General features: G+C 37.0%; 2 protein-coding genes across 2 annotated transcripts in view; one reads left to right on the forward strand and one right to left on the reverse strand.

The window, feature by feature from the left end:
* Positions 1-636: 636 nt before the first annotated feature.
* On the reverse strand, positions 637-2,498 carry LOC133819060 (protein SIEVE ELEMENT OCCLUSION B-like). Its single transcript, XM_062252215.1, has 4 exons — positions 2,210-2,498; positions 1,982-2,071; positions 1,052-1,503; positions 637-964 (listed from the first exon to the last, which is right to left on the reverse strand). The coding sequence occupies exons 1-4, from the start codon at positions 2,414-2,416 to the stop codon at positions 847-849; spliced, it is 867 nt and encodes a 288-aa protein (XP_062108199.1). The 5' UTR covers positions 2,417-2,498; the 3' UTR covers positions 637-846.
* Positions 2,499-6,225: 3,727 nt separating this feature from the next.
* LOC133815266 (uncharacterized) overlaps positions 6,226-16,996 on the forward strand; it is a gene marked incomplete at its 5' end in the record, with an annotated part of 34,973 nt that continues 24,202 nt past the window's right edge. Inside the window, 2 exons of the mRNA XM_062248121.1 lie at positions 6,226-6,764; positions 11,268-11,428. Coding sequence (XP_062104105.1) covers positions 6,226-6,764; positions 11,268-11,428 — 700 coding nt within the window. The remainder of the gene's footprint in view (positions 6,765-11,267; positions 11,429-16,996) is intronic.

Raw genomic sequence — 16,996 nt, forward strand, 5'->3', positions numbered from 1 at the left:
ATTATGAATAAAGCACTGCCACGATGATGAGTGGTCAAAAGTGGTATTCTCTTAAATAGACCTGCTTTATAGTACATAGAAAAGATAAATTTTTCTCTTAATAATGCAGGGGTATTCTGGACATTTTATGTTGTTCGGGGCCTTATTCCGGCACGGTAAAAGGACATAATAACGACAGCAAGGGCGGACAGAGCGAGTGAGCTTCGATTCAAATGGCTTCCTTCATTCAAAGTCCTCAACAACATTCCACTATTCAAACTACTTACCAAAACTTGTTATTAATTTTTAGTGATTTAAAACGGATTATTATACTCACACAATGTGTTTGTATTATAATATTATATATTAAGGTTAATATTTTATTTGACTAATTATGAGTCCTGCAACAGAGTAAAGAAGCACACAGAAGAAGCATAAAAACTCCCAAATAGCATCACCTAAAAAGCAATTAAATTAACGAAAGAGCAAATATTTGGACACGAAAAGAAGCAGTGCAGTATTTTTAACTCGGTTTTACATGAAAACCAAATCATATAAATTATATATTGTTTTTCACAGCTAGCACATATTCGAAGTTTCACTCAATTATAAATCATAACAACTTCAAACACAATGATCATATGTTTATCACAGACAACATTCAAAGTTCAGTTCACATTAATATTCAAACCACAAAAGTTTATTCCAGAGGAAATTCATATATATAGCTCATAAAACATAAAAATAGTTATAGATCGTACTACATTGATGTGAGTTCGAGCATAGAAGCGCTTACTAGGTCTCTTGTAAGACTAGGCCTCAGATGCATATGCGTAAAAACAAAAAAAGGTTGCCACTTGTGAGTGACTAAAGAAGCACCCGTTTACCCAGTTGTCTTCTGATAACATTCAGCTGCATAGTGAGGCGGTTGAGAATGTAGCTGATTTTTTGAGCATAAGGGGACAAATCATGATCTCGATCCGGCCTGGTATACAACGATTTAAATTACTCACAATAGTCTAAAAAATTTGTTTATGCAATATGTCTATAGCAATAAAGAACATCTACTTACTCATCACTGATGAGAATACTGAGCTTAGTAGCACAAGCTGCAATTGTTAGAATAGCCCAATAGACGTCGACTGGCATATGGTCCAAGGCAGTGGATAGTCCAGGATTGCTTTTAAAATCATAACAAGCAGAGAGCCTCTCAAACTCGTCGAAGATTGCAATGACTCGCATGGTGACCATGATGAGGCTGCTGAGCTCAAAAACCGCTTGCCGGCGTTTTTGGAGCTCGGAAATAGTCTTCATAAGGGCAGGTACTCGATTCAGGACAGCCAAATCTTTGGCCAAAGGGTCCGAATGGTAAAGCTGAGCCATGAGCCAGAAGTCCCCAAACTCAAAGGCGAAAGCCGCAAGTGCCAAAACAGCTTTTGCTTCCCACGAATAGTTTGTCAACTTGTTGAGAATCGCCATTGTTGTTTTGTGTGCAGTTTCCTCATTCGGAGCTTTAAATGAAAGCTGTAATTGATTTTGTTAAGACAATTTTTCTTTCTCAAAGAAGATGTTAAATCCTTTAGTACAACCCCAAACTCAAACAGATCAAGTACGCAATAAATAGTAGTAAAGATTAGAAAGCATTCAACAAGGGAAAACACCAAGAACATACAAATTTTTTGTATATCTGTTTAGGCCAAGATGACCTACATCGAGTTTTAGCTATCCCAGAAACTCAATCCGCTAACCTCACAACACATTTCTACTCTCTAAATTACAGAAATTAAATTCTCTCACAAAGATATCTAGTTTCTACTTTCTGAACAGTTTGATCTTTCTCACTAATTGAATAGCTATCCAAGGCTAACAAATCGTTCTTTTTTTTTTTTCCCCCGAAATGGTCAAGTAATCCAAAAATAAAAAGCCTTTAATTAAACAAAAGTCAGTCTCAGCATAATTAATCCATACAGGATAGAGATTACTAGTAGGTTGGCATATATACCTCGCTGTTAATGGCCTTGAGCGTGCACAAGGGAACACTGAGTTTAGCTTCGGTGAACTCTTCAATATTGTCGACATGAAATGCAACTCCCTGTAATTAGTCACTACCACTTGTTAATTACCTTTCTAGCTGGTATTCTTGAGCTATGCAGCCACTAAATGTATGATCATATATATATATATATATATATATATATAACGTTGCCCAAATCATAGACTCGTTGTGTACCTGTATAATTTCGTCAATAATTTGGGAAGAACGCATAACAACGTTCTCGACGATCAAGAAAAGAGAATCTTCATCGAAGGATTTTTGATCAGAATGGACATGAGTGGCGAAGATGAGCTCTTTGATTGTCTTATCAGACATGGTGAAGACACTCATGATCTCGCCCTCAATGTGCTGGTGCACATTAGAAACGAAAGAGTTAAACATATTAGATATGGCTGAGAGTTTTTGTAAGTATGATCCAACTGGTTAATACTAACTCATTAAGATGATTTGGAGTGGTTAAAACACGAGACACTTACTCTATTTATAGCCATTTATTTGGCCTTTTGCTTTGGTCCCCACTCCCCTTGCAAGTTATCTTTCCTTTGTCTACTCTGTTCACAAGAAGCCCTTCGTAAAATCTTCTGTATGCCTGGGAATAGGTCACGAGAAACATATTGTTGAAATGGGTCCCATGGTAAGTAGAACACTCCAGAAAAAAAAAATGAAAGCATATTTTACTTTTACTTAAACATAAAAAATAAAGATTCAGAGCTCTTTTATTTTTTTTTTTTTTAAATACACGAATATTTAATGAGTTTAAGTTGATTCCAAGACTTGTACCAATATTATGCAGATTCAAAGCTATAATTAAATAAAAAAAAAGCTTCAATTCTTATTTTGTCTCTATTTTTATGTATCACCATTTAAGAGCGGGATTATACATTTTTAGACCCTGTGTTTTGCCTCATTACTTGTTTAGACTTTGTGTTTTGATAAATTATTTTTTAGACTCTGTATTTTATAAAATTGTTCAAATAGGCCCTTAAATCTGATTTTGATGAACAAAAAATTGAATATAACAATACAATTATTGGGCAAAATGACTGTATTTTTGTTTTGAGTTATTAGTTTGATGAATTATTTGTGATTTTAGTTAAAAAAAACTTTGATCAAAATCGGGTTTAGGGGTCTATTTGAACTATTTTAGAAAACACATGATCTAAAAAATAATTTGTCAAAACAAGTAATAAGACAAAACACAGATTATAAAAAACATAAACATTTAAGAGCAGCAAACTTATTTAAAGAATAATTAAATAAATAAAAATCAAATATTTAAATTTTATCCACATGTACATGCGTTTTGCTAACCCTATCAGGTTGGTGTTATTACCTAATGTAGTCGGGTGTATATATAGTTCTGGCCATTGCGCCAATACCACCCTCATTCTCCTACTCATTCTCCTACTCTCTCCCCACCAATTAATAATTTTGAGGCACTTAAATTATATATATTAATATATATAGGGAATGATGGAGTAGGTGCTTGGTGTGGCGTGCTGCGTGCTGCCCCTTTGGCACACCCACATGGGGCCATTTTGTAATGAGCATGCCTTGGTGCTTGATCATTAGTCAAGTCTTGCACCAAGCAACCTCATGGGATAGGGTAGTGGCAGTTTTGTAATATTGCATATGTCTCCCAGACAAAAATCATATATGTTCCTGGGAAGACTTTATTTCCCTAGAAGGCTCTTTTGGGGGAGGTGACCTGGTGACTTAGGGAAGCACCATGGCCATCAACAGATAGGGGCCAAAGCTGTGTACTCCCTTGCCCTATCAAGGCTATATATTAATGAAATAACATTTATCCATACTTGCCCCTATGTACTTCCTTGTTGCCTATGTGTTACTTGTTTGTTACCTTCGTTGGGCCTTTGTGTGCCACTTGCCTTGTTGTGTGCTTTGTGTTGTGTGGACGTTCCTAGGAATGACTTGCTTTGTGCTTGCTCATACTTCGTTATTGCCCGTTGCATGTCTGAGATGTGTATGTGGCTAACCGCTGAGTTTGTTTGCCTGTAGGTGTGTGTTGTAGGCTGACTTGCTAGCTTGAAGAGTCTGCAAGTGCCGCACGTTCCGTCTAGTTGGAATCCCCAAATAGCCGGCCCGTGACAGTTGGTATCAGAGCCAAGTTAGAAAGCGCTTGGCAAAAACACACTATGGTGAGCAACACTCAGAGGATCGAAGCTCTTGAGAAGCGAGTAGGGGAACTAGATGGCCTGGACGAGAGGGTCAGGGATCTTTCCTTTGCAAGTCAGGACTCGGGACCGTCTGATGCAAACAATCGCATAGCTGCGTTGGAGAAGGAGAATGATGTTCTTCTATCCAGAATTATTGCGTTGGAGAAAAGAAACACTCCAACAAGTACTTCTGTTTCCCCGCGGTGGGAAGAGCGCATCGCGGCAGTGGAGCGCATGCTAAAGGAACAAGAAGTTTCAATAAATGACACAACGGAAGATTGTAGGGAGGCAGTCGGTGTGCTCAGAGAAGAAATGGCTGAGCTATCTGCTAAGGTAAACCTGACCATGCGAGCGGTTGGGAATGCCCCTGCAACAGGGCCGATAGGTATGGAATATGGCCGAGCCAAAGTACCCGAGCCGAGGCCCTATAATGGGGCCAGAGACGCAAAGGATTTGGAGAATTTCCTCTTTGACATGGAACATTACTTTAGAGTCGTGCGGGCCGATTCGGAAGATGGAAAGGTCGCCATGGCTACCATGTATTTGTCGGGGGATGCCAAGGTGTGGTGGAGGACCAAGTATGATGATATAGAGAATGGCAGGTGTACCATCACATCTTGGGCGGACCTGAAGAGGGAATTAAAGACGCAGTTTCTGCCAGAAAATGTAGCTTACATAGCTCGTCGCCAGTTACGAGAGCTTAAACAAGTCGGGACAGTCCGAGAGTATGTAAAGAGATTTTCGGGACTGATGCTCGATATTAAAGACATGTCCAAAGTGGACAGGCTCTTCTGCTTCCTCGAGGGATTGAAACCATGGGCCAAGCAAGAACTTCAAAGACAGCGGGTGACTGATCTAGCTACCGCTCAAGCTGCTGCCGAACGCTTAACAGACTACACTCCGGAGAGTAGCCTGCCGAAAAGGGCTACCCCTCCAGCCAGCTCAAGTAGCGCCGGGAGTAAGAAGTCTGGGAAGTCCTGGCAGGGTAAGAGTGGGGGAGAGAAGAGGACAGCTGAGTCCAATTCTTCCAGTGGGACAGATGCTGCTGTAGGGAAGAAGCCGCTAGCTTGTTGGATTTGCAAAGGCCCACACAAGTCAGCAGTTTGCCAATTCCGGGGCAAGATAAATGCCCTCATTGGCCAAGAACAACAGGGTGAAGGAGAAGAGGAAGAAGAAGAGTACGCGCACATGGGCGCTGTCCGCCTGTTGAACGCTCTCAAGAAGCATGGCGAGAAAGGGAAGAAGACCCTGGGGAAAGGGCTAATGTTCGTGGATGCCGCTATCAATGGCAAGCCTGCCAAAAGCGTGATGATTGATACTGGCGCCACCCACAACTTCATCTCTGAACTCGAAGCAAAGCGACTGGGACTAAAGCTGGAGAAAGATGCAGGCCGCATGAAGGCGGTCAACTCCAAAGCCTTGGCCACATCTGGCGTGGCTAGAGGGGTAAAAGTGAAGATCGACACGTGGGAAGGGCAGACTGATTTGGTGGTCGTCCATATGGACGACTTCGATGTAGTTTTGGGAATGGACTTTCTAACCGAGAAAGGTGCCATTCCAATTCCTGCCACTGGAAGCTTACTCATAATGGGAGAGACTCCTTCAATGGTACCTGCAAAGGTGAAGCCACCCCCTGCTGTGAAGCTTCTATCAGCTTTACAGTTCAAGAAGGGTGTGAGGAAGCAGGAGCCGACTTATGTAGCTGTACCCACCGTGTTCGAAGAAGTAGTGGAAGAAATTGTTCCACTAGAAATTACGAGGGTCTTGAAGGTGTATGGGGATGTGATGCCAGATAAACTCCCCAAAGCCTTGCCACCAAAGAGGGGGATTGATCACCAGATAGAGCTGGTGCCTGGAGCGAAACCTCCAACAAAAGCGCCATACAGAATGGTACCCCCTGAGCTAGAAGAATTGAGGAAGCAATTAAAAGAGCTATTGGAGGCAGGCTTCATCAGACCGTCGAAGGCGCCATATGGCGCACCGGTGCTATTCCATAAGAAGCACGATGGGAGCTTGAGACTGTGCATCGACTATAGGGCTCTCAATAAGGTGATAGTTCGCAACACATACCCCATTCCTCTAATCGCTGATTTGTTCGACCAGCTAAGTGGAGCCAAATACTTCACAAAGTTGGACTTGAGATCGGGCTATTATCAGGTGCGGATTGCAGATGGGGATGAACCAAAGACTACGTGTGTTACTCGATACGGAGCATTTGAGTTTCGAGTAATGCCGTTTGGGTTGACAAATGCACCTGCTACCTTCTGTACACTAATGAACCAAGTATTCCACGAGTATCTAGATAAGTTCGTGGTGGTGTACTTGGATGACATCGTGGTTTATAGCGCCTCGATTGAAGAGCATCAAGAACACTTGGCTCAAGTGTTTTCAGAAGTTGAGAGAGAACCAGCTATATGTGAAGCGAGAGAAGTGCTCGTTCGCACAGGAGAGCATCAAGTTCTTAGGCCACGTGGTGGAACGTGGCCGTATTCGTATGGATCTGGAGAAGGTGAGGGCAATCCAGGAATGGAAAGCCCCCACAAACGTGAAAGAACTCCGCTCCTTCTTGGGTCTAGCCAACTACTATAGACGATTTGTGGACGGCTACTCAAGAAGGGCGACACCCTTGACCGAGCTTCTGAAAAAGGGTGTGATTTTGGCGTGGACTGACAAGTGTGCTGAAGCGTTCAGGAGTTTGAAAGAAGCCATGATGAAGGATCCTGTTCTTGCCTTGCCAACTATTAGCAAGCCCTTCGAAGTACAGACGGATGCATCAGATTATGCTCTGGGAGGGGTACTAGTACAAGAGGACCACCCGGTCGCATACGAAAGTCGCAAGCTGTCTGAAGCTGAGAGGAGGTATACTGCCCAGGAGAAGGAGCTCCTCGCAGTTATACATTGCTTGCGAGTGTGGAGGCATTACTTGCTGGGGTCAAAGTTCGTGGTGAAGACGGATAATGCAGCTGTGAGTCATTTCCTTACTCAGCCGAAGCTGACCCCTAAGCAGGCTCGATGGCAGGAGTTTGTGGCGGAATTCGACTTCCGTTTTGAGCACAGGGCAGGACGCTTGAACCAGGCAGCTGACGCCTTGAGTCGTAAAGCGGAGTTGGCGACTCTAAAGATCATGGCTAGTTTATCGGCTAGCGTGGTGAACACTCCACTCAAGGAACGCATTAAAGAAAACCTGGAGAAAGACCCAGTTGTCAGGACCATCCTGAAGCTCGTAAAAGAAGGCAAGACTCGCCAGTTCTGGGTGGAGGATGATCTTCTGTGGGCTAAAGGGGGGCGCTTGTATGTTCCGAAAGCTGGAGATTTGCGAAGGACATTACTAAGCGAGTGTCATGACACTCTGTGGGCAGGTCATCCAGGGTGGCAGAGAACCCATGCCCTCTTGAAGCAGGGATACTACTGGCCACAAATGCGAGACGATGTAGTGGAGTACACCAAGACCTGTCTCGTCTGCCAGCAAGACAAGGTTGATAGGAACAAGACACCTGGGTTGTTGGAGCCCTTGTGAGTCCCAAGCCGACCATGGGAGAGTGTGTCGCTTGACTTTATCACCAGTCTTCCGAAGACAGGAGATTTAAGTGCGATCTTGGTGGTCGTGGATAGATTCTCGAAGTATGCAACTTTCATCCCAGTGTCGAAGTACTGTTCGGCAGAAGAGACAGCTAGACAATTTTTCAAACACATTGTCAAATATTGGGGAGTGCCCCAGAATATTGTTAGTGACCGAGATGGAAGATTCACTGGGACCTTTTGGTCCGAACTGTTCAATCTCTTGGGGTCACAACTGAACATTTCCTCGAGCTACCATCCGCAGACAGATGGGCAGACAGAAAGATTCAACGGGATGTTGGAGGAGTACTTGCGCCACTTTGTCAATGCCAATCAGAAGAATTGGCCGCAACTACTCGATGTAGCTCAATTTTGTTTCAACTCTCAAAAGAGTTCTTCGTCGAATAAGAGCCCTTTTGAAGTTGTTAATGGACAGCAGCCACTGTTACCCCACACAGTGGATGAATATCGCGGTCGAAACCCGCGAGCCTTTCACTTCACAAAAGACTGGAAGAAAACGATAGAGATTGCCCGAGCTTACTTAGAAAAAGCATCGAAAAGAATGAAGAAGTGGGCTGATTAGAAGCGCAGACCACTGGAGTTCAAAGCAGGTGACTTAGTGTTAATCAAGCTGAGGCCCGAACAATTGAGATTCCGAGGGGACAAAGACATCAGACTCGTCCGCAAGTACGAGGGTCCGGTCTCAATCATCTCAAAAGTTGGCCTAACATCATACAAAGTCGAACTACCAGCCTGGATGAAGATACACCCGGTCCTTCATGTCAGCAACTTAAAGTCGTATCACGAAGATCCAGCAAATCCAGCGCGCAACCAGTCAACCAGAGGAGGAGTCATCGTTCAGCCAAGGAGCAAGCGTCAACCTGAAGAAATCCTGGCGGAAAGGACGGTCACCACTGACCGTAAAAAGCATAAAGAATATCTGGTAAAATGGAAGGGGCTCGCTGACGACGAGATCAGCTGGGAAAGGGCGGAAGACTTGAAGAAGCTCACGCAGAAGATTGAAGATCTACAAGCTACTTCGTCGAGGGCGCCGAAGGATTGAGTGGGGGAGAGTGTGGCGTGCTGCGTGCTGCCCCTTTGGCACACCCACATGGGGCCATTTTGTAATGAGCATGCCTTGGTGCTTGATCATTAGTCAAGTCTTGCACCAAGCAACCTCATGGGATAGGGTAGTGGCAGTTTTGTAATATTGCATATGTCTCCCAGACAAAAATCATATATGTTCCTGGGAAGACTTTATTTCCCTAGAAGGCTCCTTAGGGGGAGGTGACCTGGTGACTTAGGGAAGCACCATGGCCATCAGCAGATAGGGGCCAAAGCTGTGTACTCCCTTGCCCTATCAAGGCTATATATTAATGAAATAACATTTATCCATACTTGCCCCTGTGTACTTCCTTGTTGCCTATGTGTTACTTGTTTGTTACCTTCGTTGGGCCTTTGTGTGCCACTTGCCTTGTTGTGTGCTTTGTGTTGTGTGGACATTCCTAGGAATGACTTGCTTTGTGCTTGCTCATACTTCGTTATTGCCCGTTGCATGTCCGAGATGTGTATGTGGCTAACCGCTGAGTTTGTTTGCCTGTAGGTGTGTGTTGTAGGCTGACTTGCTAGCTTGAAGAGTCTGCAAGTGCCGCACGTTCCGTCTAGTTGGAATCCCCAAATAGCCGGCCCGTGACACTTGGCAATCCCAAAATATAGCGGGGTATAGTGTAGTTATACTAGAATTTTCATAATTTTTTAAAATATTCTTAGATAAATTAGAGTGCCAAAATCAGGATTCAAACAGTCTGATGCATGTATGGCTGTTTTTATTTTTATACATGCATGCAACAAGTTGTTTGATTCCTGATTTCGACACCTTAAATTATCCAGAATTTCTTGAAAAGGTTTTAGAGATGTCGTGTAACTACAATGTATGCTGTCATTTAAAAAAAATGGGTTTGCTTATTTGATTTCCGACTATATTGTAAAAAAAAGTTTTTAGAGATGTTGTGTAACTACAGATGTTTGCATTTTAAACTTTAAAAAAAAAATTGTTCCCATCAAAACTTTGAAAACTGGGTCTGTTTGGCATTGTTTTCAGTTTTTTGTTTTTAAAGTTGTGTTCTCAGAATTGAGAACAAAAATCTATTTTTGTAGTTTTCAAAAAACAAGAGGTGTTTGATTAATGTTTTCTAAAAACAATTTTTAGTTTTTTTTTTTTTTTTAAATTTTAAATAAAAAATTAACAAATATATTTACAAAGAGAAAAATATTTTAAAAGTTTGTAATAAATAATGAGATAAAATAATTTGAAAAAAATGATGAAAAATAAGGTAAGAAAGTAAGGAGAGAAAATTTGAAGAAATAGAAATTGGGAAGATAGAAATTGATCCAAGAAAAAATGAGAGAGAATGTGATGAGAAAGAAAGTGGAGAGAGAGAAGTGAGTAGAAAGAAAGTGATGAGAGAGGAAATGGGAAGAGAGAAAAAATGATGAGAGAGAAAATGAGGAGAGAGAAAGTGAAGATAGAGAAACTAATGATAGAGAAAATGATGTGACAATAAATGATGTTAGATAATAATAATTAAAAAAATGATGTGATAAAAAAAAATAGACAAAAAATTTTTTAGAACAAAAAAACAACTTTTTGATGTTCTCAAAATTTCTGTTTTTTATAACTTTGTTTTTAAAATTTGTTTTTTGAAAACAACGCCAAACACCTTAACTTATTTTAAAAAAACTATTTTTTTAGTTAAGGTGTCAAACACCCTCTAAGTTTTCAGGTTTTTCTTATTTGATTTCCGACTATATTGTTTGTAAGAGTAACAACAAGGGGGTCCTAATCTTTTTTAGCTAAAAGAAATATTTTATGAGCCACTTTAATTAATCTTACGCTATAAACATCTTATTTTAGCTAAGGTAGTTGTACAATATTATTTTAGCTTCCCACATTTGGCCCGCTTCCTAGCCACTTTCCAAATTGGAGGGTCAATTCAAAGAGTGGTTGGAACATGGTTTTTCCGAGAGAGCTCCCTAAAATAACTACGGAGTCACTTTTACCCTATGTTTGGTATTGGATAAAATAGGGAGGAGAGAAAATTGGAGAGAAGGAAAAAAAATGTTTAGTTGGAGAGAGAAGAGAGTAAAATGTAAAAATGGGTGGAAAAAAAATTAGTGCGATCCACCAATTTGTGTTCTTTCAAAAATTGAAATAAAACTTCTACAATAAATATTAATGAAATTACATATTTACACTTATTTTTAATTTTAAAAAATACATACAAAATTATTCTGTTGCAATTTCACTATTAAATTAAAATATTGTGTTTTTTTTTTGTTTATTGTGGGTATATGTTTGATAACTTACTATTTATTTTTTTTAGCTATATTAATGAAAGTATATATATGATACAACCAAAAAGGTTCATTAAGAATGAGAAATACCATAAGGTTTACAAGTTGCTCAAATCCATTTATGGATTATAGCAAACATGTAGATATTGGAATATCACATTTGATGAGACAATTAAAACATATGACTTCGAACAAAATGTCAACGAAGAATTTCTGTATAAACATATCATTCTCCTCATTGGTAACAATGTAGAGACATTGTCAATTGTGAAGACATGGTCAGCTGAAAAGTTTCAAATGAAAGGTTTGGGCGAAACGAGCTATGTGCTGGGAATCCAAATCCTAAGGGATAGGAAGAACAAGCTCTTGGAACTTTCTCAAGCTAATTATATAGATAAATTTCTTGAAAGGTTCTATATGGAGAATTCCAAGAAATGTTAGCTACCATCCAGACATGGAATTACTCTTTCCAAAGAGCGATGTCCAAAGACACCTCAAGAGGAAGAGGACATGAGAAAGTATCCCTATGCTTCAGCAGTTGAGAGTCTAATATATGTTATGTTATGTACGAGGCCCGACATATGTTATACAATAGGGATTGTAAGTCATTATCAATCAATTTCTGGTTTGGAACACTGGATTGTAGTAAAATATATTCTCAAGTATCTTAGGAGAATGAGAGGTTATATGCTTGTATGTTCAGAGGGTGAGCTAAGCCCTACTGGATACACTGATTATGATTTCCAATCAAACAAAAGGCAGTCGTAAGTTGACGTCTGGGTCAGTGTTCACTCTTGGAGGAGGAGCTGTGGTTTGGAGAAGTATTAAACAATCTAGTATTACATATTCAACCATGGAAGTCAAATATATATGGCTTGTGAAGCAGCTAAGGAAGCGGTTTTTCTTAGAAAGTTCTACACTGATCTGGAAGTAATTCCAGATATAGAGACACCACTAATTATGTGTTGTAACAAAAGTGGAGCAGTAACTAACTCTAAGAAACCTAGAAGCCATGATAACTCTACAAAATAGAGTTATTTTACCACTTTTTATGTGCTAATTGTTGCTTAATTCTTGAGTTTTTAAGTAATTTATTAAGTTTTTAAGTAATTTTGAATTTATTAGTCTTATCATGATTTTATATACTTTTGTGTGTTTTTATAGTTATTTTGTTGTAAAATATTATAGTTAATTAATTGAATATTGTTGTTGAATTTGATATAAAAAAATATTGTATTATTGAATTTAAATGTTAAATATAAATTAAGTTATAATTAATATTTTCAAAGAATTAAATTGATTTATTTTATAGATGAAAATATTTTATTATGATTTATTTTATATTTATTTTGTAGGGAATTTATGGTATTTTTGCTCAAGAAAAGAAAGAAAAATGAAGGAAATGTGGCATTTTCAAGAGTTAAAGCTGAAAGAAATAAGGATATTTTGGCATTTATAAAAAACTCACCAAGTTGGCCCATGCAAGGCCCACGAAAATTGCCCAGCCCATCACTTTGGGCCCAACTCCTCAACTGAAGCTTTCACCTCTCAGTGCACACCCAAGCCATCTCCACGCATGGCACCTGGCACCCTGCTTCATTGCACCAAGGTCTCCTTCAGCACTTGCCTCCAACAATCACACCTGCCCTTTTTGTTATGCCCAGCCGCCTGCTTCATTGCACCAAGAGTCCCACGCCTGCCCAAGCCTGAAGCAAGCAGCCCCAAAACCTCTCACCCATGCATGCCACTTTTTGAGCCACAAAAATGCTTTTGTACCATTTGTCCCCTATGACAAAAATACCACTTTTTACCCCACTTTCTACATATTTTACCAAAAACATCATAATTACACCCTATAATTTACCCCTATTTACCATATTATAATCAATTAAATTAATTTAATCAATTTAATTAATTTAAATTGATTATTTTAATTCCCATTTTTTGGCTATAAATAGTGAGTTTTTAAGACCATTTAGGGTGTCCATTTGGGAGGGGAGGTTACTCTACACAAAGTTTCTACACATTCAAAACCTCTCAATTCTCTTCTTCTTCTTTTTGGTTATTTTCTATGTATTTTTAGAGGAAATTTTGGCAAAGATTGATGGCATTTTTGTATAATAAAAATAAAATGAAAGATAATAATAAAGAAATTAAAGACAATATATATAACATAAATTAATAATAGAAATGAAGATGGTAAAATAAGATTATTAAGGATTAGAATCCACAAAATATAAGTTCAATAATATTTATAAGTATATTGATTCCCAAGTTTTAGTGATAGTTAAAATAAATCATACTATCATTTTCTAAATAGATTTATAATTTTAAGCGCAAATTATTTCAAAAAAAGATAGGATTTTTCTTCACTTTTCAAAATTGTAATTTCAAAGCATTTAGTGTAAATCAATCTAATGAAATAACAAATAAATCAATGAACATTATTTATAAGGCAAAACATAATATTTTTGTTCTAAGCATGGATGTGTACAATTTAATGACACATCTTACACAAAGAATATTATGTTTTAGCACTAATGAAGAACAAAGTGTAAATATGTGCTAACAATCCAAAATACATGATATTTAAGATGAAAGAAGATATTTGAAGAAGAAAATTCCATAAACTTTGTTGCACAAAATGGGAAATCAACATACAAAATAGATACTATCTAGTTACATAATGTTTCATCATCATCTTAATAATCTTAAAAAGATTAGAAACACATAACTAGAATAACAAATACAAACTAAAAATTACAAACATAAATAGGAAAATTTGGAGGATGAACCCCAAATTGTTCCTCTAAAAATACATAGAAAAAAATAAAAAGAAGAAGAAGATGAAGAGAATGGAGAGGTTTTGAAATGTGTAGAGTTTTTGGTATGGTAACCTCTCCCATCAAAATGGACACCCTAAATGGTCTTCAAAACTCCCTATTTATAGCCAAAATGAGTAAATTAAAATAATCAATTTAAATTAATTAAATTGATTAAATTAATTATAATATGGTAAATAGGGGTAAATTATAGGGTATAATAATTATGTTTTGGGGTAAAATGTGTAGAAAGTGGAGTAAAAAGTGGTATTTTTGTCATAGGGGACAAATGTGCTTTTGGACAATTTATGGGCTCAAGATACAAAATGGCATGCATGGGGTGCTAGGCAAAGTGGCTTGCTGGCATTGGGGTATGCTGCTGGAGCTGTGGGCTTCGTGGGCCTTGGTGGTTTGATTGCTGAAGGTGCACGGCTGGAAAGAGTTGATGCTGGCATTTGGCTGGTGCATCAGGAAGCTTGAACGTGAGGCAGGAGGAAGGTTGATTGAAGGAAGTGCTTCGTGGGCCAAGTTGATGAAGGAATGGGCATGGGCTTCCTATTTGGGCCTGGGCAGGTGGGCCTTTGCAACTTGATCCATGGCATTTAAAAATGCCATTTTCCTTCTTTCTTTTCCTTAAAAATGTCAATTTTCCTTTATTTTTCTTGCTTTTTCAAGAGCAAAAATTCCCTACAAAATAAATATAAAATAAATCATAATACAATATTTTCAACTATAAAATAAATCAATTTAATTCTTTGAAAATATTAATTATAACTTAATTTATATTTTATATTTGAGTTCAATAATACAACATTTTTTCCCACTAACTTAACAATAATAATTTAAATAATTAACTACAACATTTTACAACAAAATAACTATAAAAACACACAAAAATATATAAAATCAAAATAAGACTAATAACTTAAAAATTACTTAAAAACTTAATAAATCAATTAAAAACTCAAGAATTAAGCAACAATTAGCACATAAAAAGTGGTAAAATAACTCTATTTTGTAGAGTTATCACACCCCCAAACTTAATATTTTGTTAGTCCTCGAGCAAAAGAAAAATTAAAAACACACATTTTTTTTTAATTGGTGATATCTAATGATTTAGTCAAAAATTATATAATGGAAATAGTTCAAAGAAAATCACAAATAAAAGTAAAGCTTATGTAATTAATTTGAAAAGTTAAAATTGTTTTCAAAATAGATATTTAACATATAAACACAAAAACATCAAATCATCATGTGAACATTTAAACAAGCTTATGCAAACAAAAATAAATTAAATCTCAAAAGATAATCAAGCAAATTCTAGGATTTTTCAAATATATATATTGTTTTAGATTTAAAAAAATTTAATGTTTAAATAAACTATATCCAAATATCACAAATTCGAATAGAATAGAAAAGTGACATATTATGAAAAATATATATTTAAACAAAACTAACTTAGAAATTAAAAGTAAAACTTAATAATTATTTATATTTTTCTAAGAACTATGAACAATTTCAATCAAAATTCTTATAATTAGAAAATGAAAATCACCAATACTTTTTTTCAAACAAAACAAAGAAAATACATATTTTTTTTAACATTATATAACAAATGAAAAAAAACAAAAAGAACAACAAATATATTTTTTTTTTTTTGAATTTTACAACAAATGAAAAGCATGCATAAACACAAAGAAAACACACATAAACACTAAGAAAAACACATACACATTACCCCCAAACTTAAATGAAACATTGTCCTCAATGTTTAATAAAATGGAAAAAATTAAGAATTACTCCCTTTGAGGTATGCTTCCTTGATTTGACTCTTTGTTTTCTTCTCTTCTTTTCTTTTTGGGCAAGAAGTTTCCTTCAAGCTTTTTGACAAACATGAAACAAAAACACACAACAAAAAGTGAAATATAAAATGAAACATTAAAGTATGGGTTGCCTCCCACAAAGCGCTTTAGTTTATAGTCTTTAGCTCGACTATAATTTTTTTTCTTTTAACCTACACTCAATCGATGGTGTAGAATTTCATTAGTAGGGTGAGTTATAACTTTGATGCAAATGCCATAAATAAGAATTGATAACATCACACCTACAAAAAAGTTAGAAATATGCAATTTTAATGGAATATCAACAAAATAAGAAAATTGCATATTTATATTAGACTCCTTTTCATTTTGAGTAAATATACAAATTTGTTCAATTATGGGCTCTTGAAATATAATTATATCTTTTTCATTTTCCTTATAAGCCTCGAAAATTATTTCATCAAACTCTTTTGTTTCATTAGGGGGTTGGATGCAAATTACAAGTCCTTCAACAACTTCATTCTCCTTTTCATTTTGAATTTGACTATTTGGATTGGGAATGGGTTGGTTGGGATAAACTTGTTTTTCCGACTCTGTAACAGTTGCAAGTTGTCCTACTATTGTTTCAATTTTTGAGATTGAATGAGATTGGGCTAGTAAAATTTGGTAGGTTGATTGCATAAACTGTTGTAGGGTATCCTCTAAAGATGAGCTTGTTTCTTGTTGAATGGGATATGATAGGTCGGATTGGGCATGACTTTGATTATGTATGTTGAATTCATGCCCTATTGGAAACTGGGTATGACATAATGAAAATTTTGGATTATAGGTGGGGGCAAATGAGATATCAAATGATTCATGCATATCATACATATTATTAGTTTCTCCATAATTTAAATTTAATTGCTCATAATAGTTGTACTTAGAATTCCAACTATGATTAAAATGATCCATATGGAAGAAACTAAATAACAAACTAATTTTTTTATTTTTATTTTTTAAAGATGACAATTAAGGGAAAAAAAAAAGAACAAGAAAATAAAAATTAAGAGAACAAAAAACAATGTTAAGAAATGAAAACAAGAGCTAGGACAAGATTTAAGTTCTTTTTTTCTTCTTTTTTTTTTCTTTTCAAGAATATATATATATTTTTTTCAAGTATATTTTTTTTTTCACAATAAAATGATAAAGGATAAAGAGAAATAAGGCAAAATTAAATAAGACTATCAA

This window comes from Humulus lupulus, chromosome 2 (genome assembly GCF_963169125.1).
Source record: "Humulus lupulus chromosome 2, drHumLupu1.1, whole genome shotgun sequence".
Lineage (NCBI taxonomy): Eukaryota > Viridiplantae > Streptophyta > Magnoliopsida > Rosales > Cannabaceae > Humulus > Humulus lupulus.